The sequence below is a fragment of the Belonocnema kinseyi genome, chromosome 1 (genome assembly GCF_010883055.1).
Source record: "Belonocnema kinseyi isolate 2016_QV_RU_SX_M_011 chromosome 1, B_treatae_v1, whole genome shotgun sequence".
Taxonomy (NCBI): Eukaryota; Metazoa; Arthropoda; class Insecta; order Hymenoptera; family Cynipidae; genus Belonocnema; species Belonocnema kinseyi.
This window is the reverse complement of record NC_046657.1, coordinates 88,120,736-88,122,915: the sequence shown is the minus strand read 5'-3', so window position 1 is coordinate 88,122,915 and position 2,180 is coordinate 88,120,736. Positions and strand designations below refer to the sequence as shown.

Below are 2,180 nucleotides of genomic sequence, written 5' to 3'. Positions count from 1 at the left end.
GAAAAGATTTCAAATTTTATCAAGAAAAAAAATTCCCAGTATACTGTAGCTTTATCAACTTTGCAAGTAAGTAGTTTTGAGAATAACTAAATCCTTTCCGAAAATTTATTTCATATTACGTTTAAATCTGTAAAAATGATGTAATTTTTTAAAATAGCAATGAGGCGCCATTTTTACTTTAGTGAAAATTTCGAAATCTACTTCCAACCATACCCTTTGTAAGAATGCAATTGATTTTTCTTAAAAATTTGAAGATCTTCGCAGGAAAAGTATAGCAAATATGAGTTTTTGAGCATTTCATAAGGCGCCATTTTGATTTTTTCAAAATTTGGACTTTCATAAATCACGAAATATGTTTGTTTTTGACAATAATGTAGCATTTTAATTTTTTTTCAAAATTTCGAATTTTAATTGTCACGTGTTTTCTAATAAATAAATCGGTCTCTTGTAAGAATTTGACGAGATTTTCGGATTAATTGTAGAGACTGTAATTTTTTTCAAATTCAGGGATCCCCCATTTTGTAAATTTTGCAAAAACAAATGTTAGTGTAGATATACTTTTTTAACATAGTCTAAAGGTCATAATTGTCCAGAGACAAAGGATACTGATAAAATGTAAAAAAATTAAGTGCATTTTACATTTTACGTTACTTTTCCCCATGTTAATTGCGTGAGAAACTTTGAGTGCTTTGGGCCACATGTTGATATTAACCGATTTCGCTCAAATTTGGTGGAGATAATTTTTTTGGTCATTCAAACAAAATAGGGTGGTGAGACCGGAAAAATTCGAAAAAAATCCAACCAACGTAAATAAGGACCATCCTATTATACACTCTACTGCGCAGTTGAAGTACAGTAGAACTTTATTGCGCAACTTTAATTGACGTCGGACTCGCTCAGTCCTAAGTTAACTTAATTGCGTCGTATCGGAAACTAGTTAAAAATAATGCTATCCACCTCTTTGATGAATAAAATGTAGTACAGTTGATAATATTTAAAATTGCTGACTTTTCTCAGGACGAAGATGATTGCACGGGAACAATGAAACCTCTTCCTGAAGACTCGGGTACTTTGGTGCCTTCTCACGATCTTCCGGATACTGGCACTCTAGTTTCAGCGATGCTGGATCTCGGGACGATGGTTATTAATAGTGATACGGATAATGAAGCTACAATGAAAAGTTAATAGGAAAACAAATTTCCTTTTCTTATACACTCAAACTTCTGTTACTGAAAAAGACAATTTACTGTCTAATTTTATTTTTCAGGGCATAATACGGGATCAGTCGAATCTGGTAAGAAATATCGACCCTTATTTCTTGATCACTTCGACAAAAAGGAGGCGCCGGAAATAGGAAAAGTAAAATTTCTTTTTTTCTCAGTCAACAGTATTTTATTTCACTATTTATTTATTCTGAATATTAAATGCTAAACTGCTTTCAGGGAAACGGGCAGATATTAGCAGCTCAAAATGCCGAAGTAGAAAATAAAATAGATTTACAGAATCCAATTGAATCTCAGAGGTTTCAAAGCCACCTACAGTTACAGCTCAGTCAAATTTCTCATCCTATACCAGAACCACCTCACAACAACATATCAAAGTTCCAGAATGCATTCACAGAACGAGACTTTGATTTTGTAAGTATTCTAGCTTTTAGTTTGTATTTCGTTTAAAATTTTTTTATCTTCAAGGCTTTTTCATCCTGTTGGACTCAATTTTATTATTTGAGGATTTGAATCAGTTTTAAATTGTCTCCATTCCTGAAGGTATATTTATGTAAAATAAAAAAAAGTAATGTTGCTAAATATTTCTAAATTCTAAAAGTCTCTAAGTATTCTGTTTAATTCGGGTTTTTGTTTCGTGAAGAATTATCCTAATAATCGGGGAAACTCTGGTACAAAAGTAAAATATGTTTGAAATTGAGATTTTATAGAAAGCAGAAAGGAACTAGTCTTTTCAGAGTTCTCAAATCATTATGAAAAAATGTTCAAAGACAATGATGTTACGAGGGTAGTTCAATAAGTCCTTAGAATGAAGTATAAAAACAATTTTTTTTGGGTAAATTTTTTTTATTATTTAACATAATCTCCTTGGAGCTCTATACACTTGGTCAATCGCTTTTCAAGTTTTTTTATCCTTCAGAAAAGTGCGTTTTCGGAAGTTCCTCAAAATAAGCACTT

The 2,180-nt window shown here is 31.5% G+C and overlaps 1 protein-coding gene across 4 annotated transcripts in view; it reads left to right on the top strand.

The window, feature by feature from the left end:
* Positions 1 to 2,180, top strand: part of LOC117168707 (serine/threonine-protein kinase 3) — a 25,271-nt gene that overhangs the window by 12,029 nt on the left and 11,062 nt on the right. For all 4 annotated transcript variants that reach the window (XM_033354412.1, XM_033354420.1, XM_033354428.1 and 1 more), the window contains exons 7-9: positions 1,018 to 1,180; positions 1,268 to 1,359; positions 1,443 to 1,637. In XM_033354412.1, coding sequence (XP_033210303.1) covers positions 1,018 to 1,180; positions 1,268 to 1,359; positions 1,443 to 1,637 — 450 coding nt within the window. The remainder of the gene's footprint in view (positions 1 to 1,017; positions 1,181 to 1,267; positions 1,360 to 1,442; positions 1,638 to 2,180) is intronic.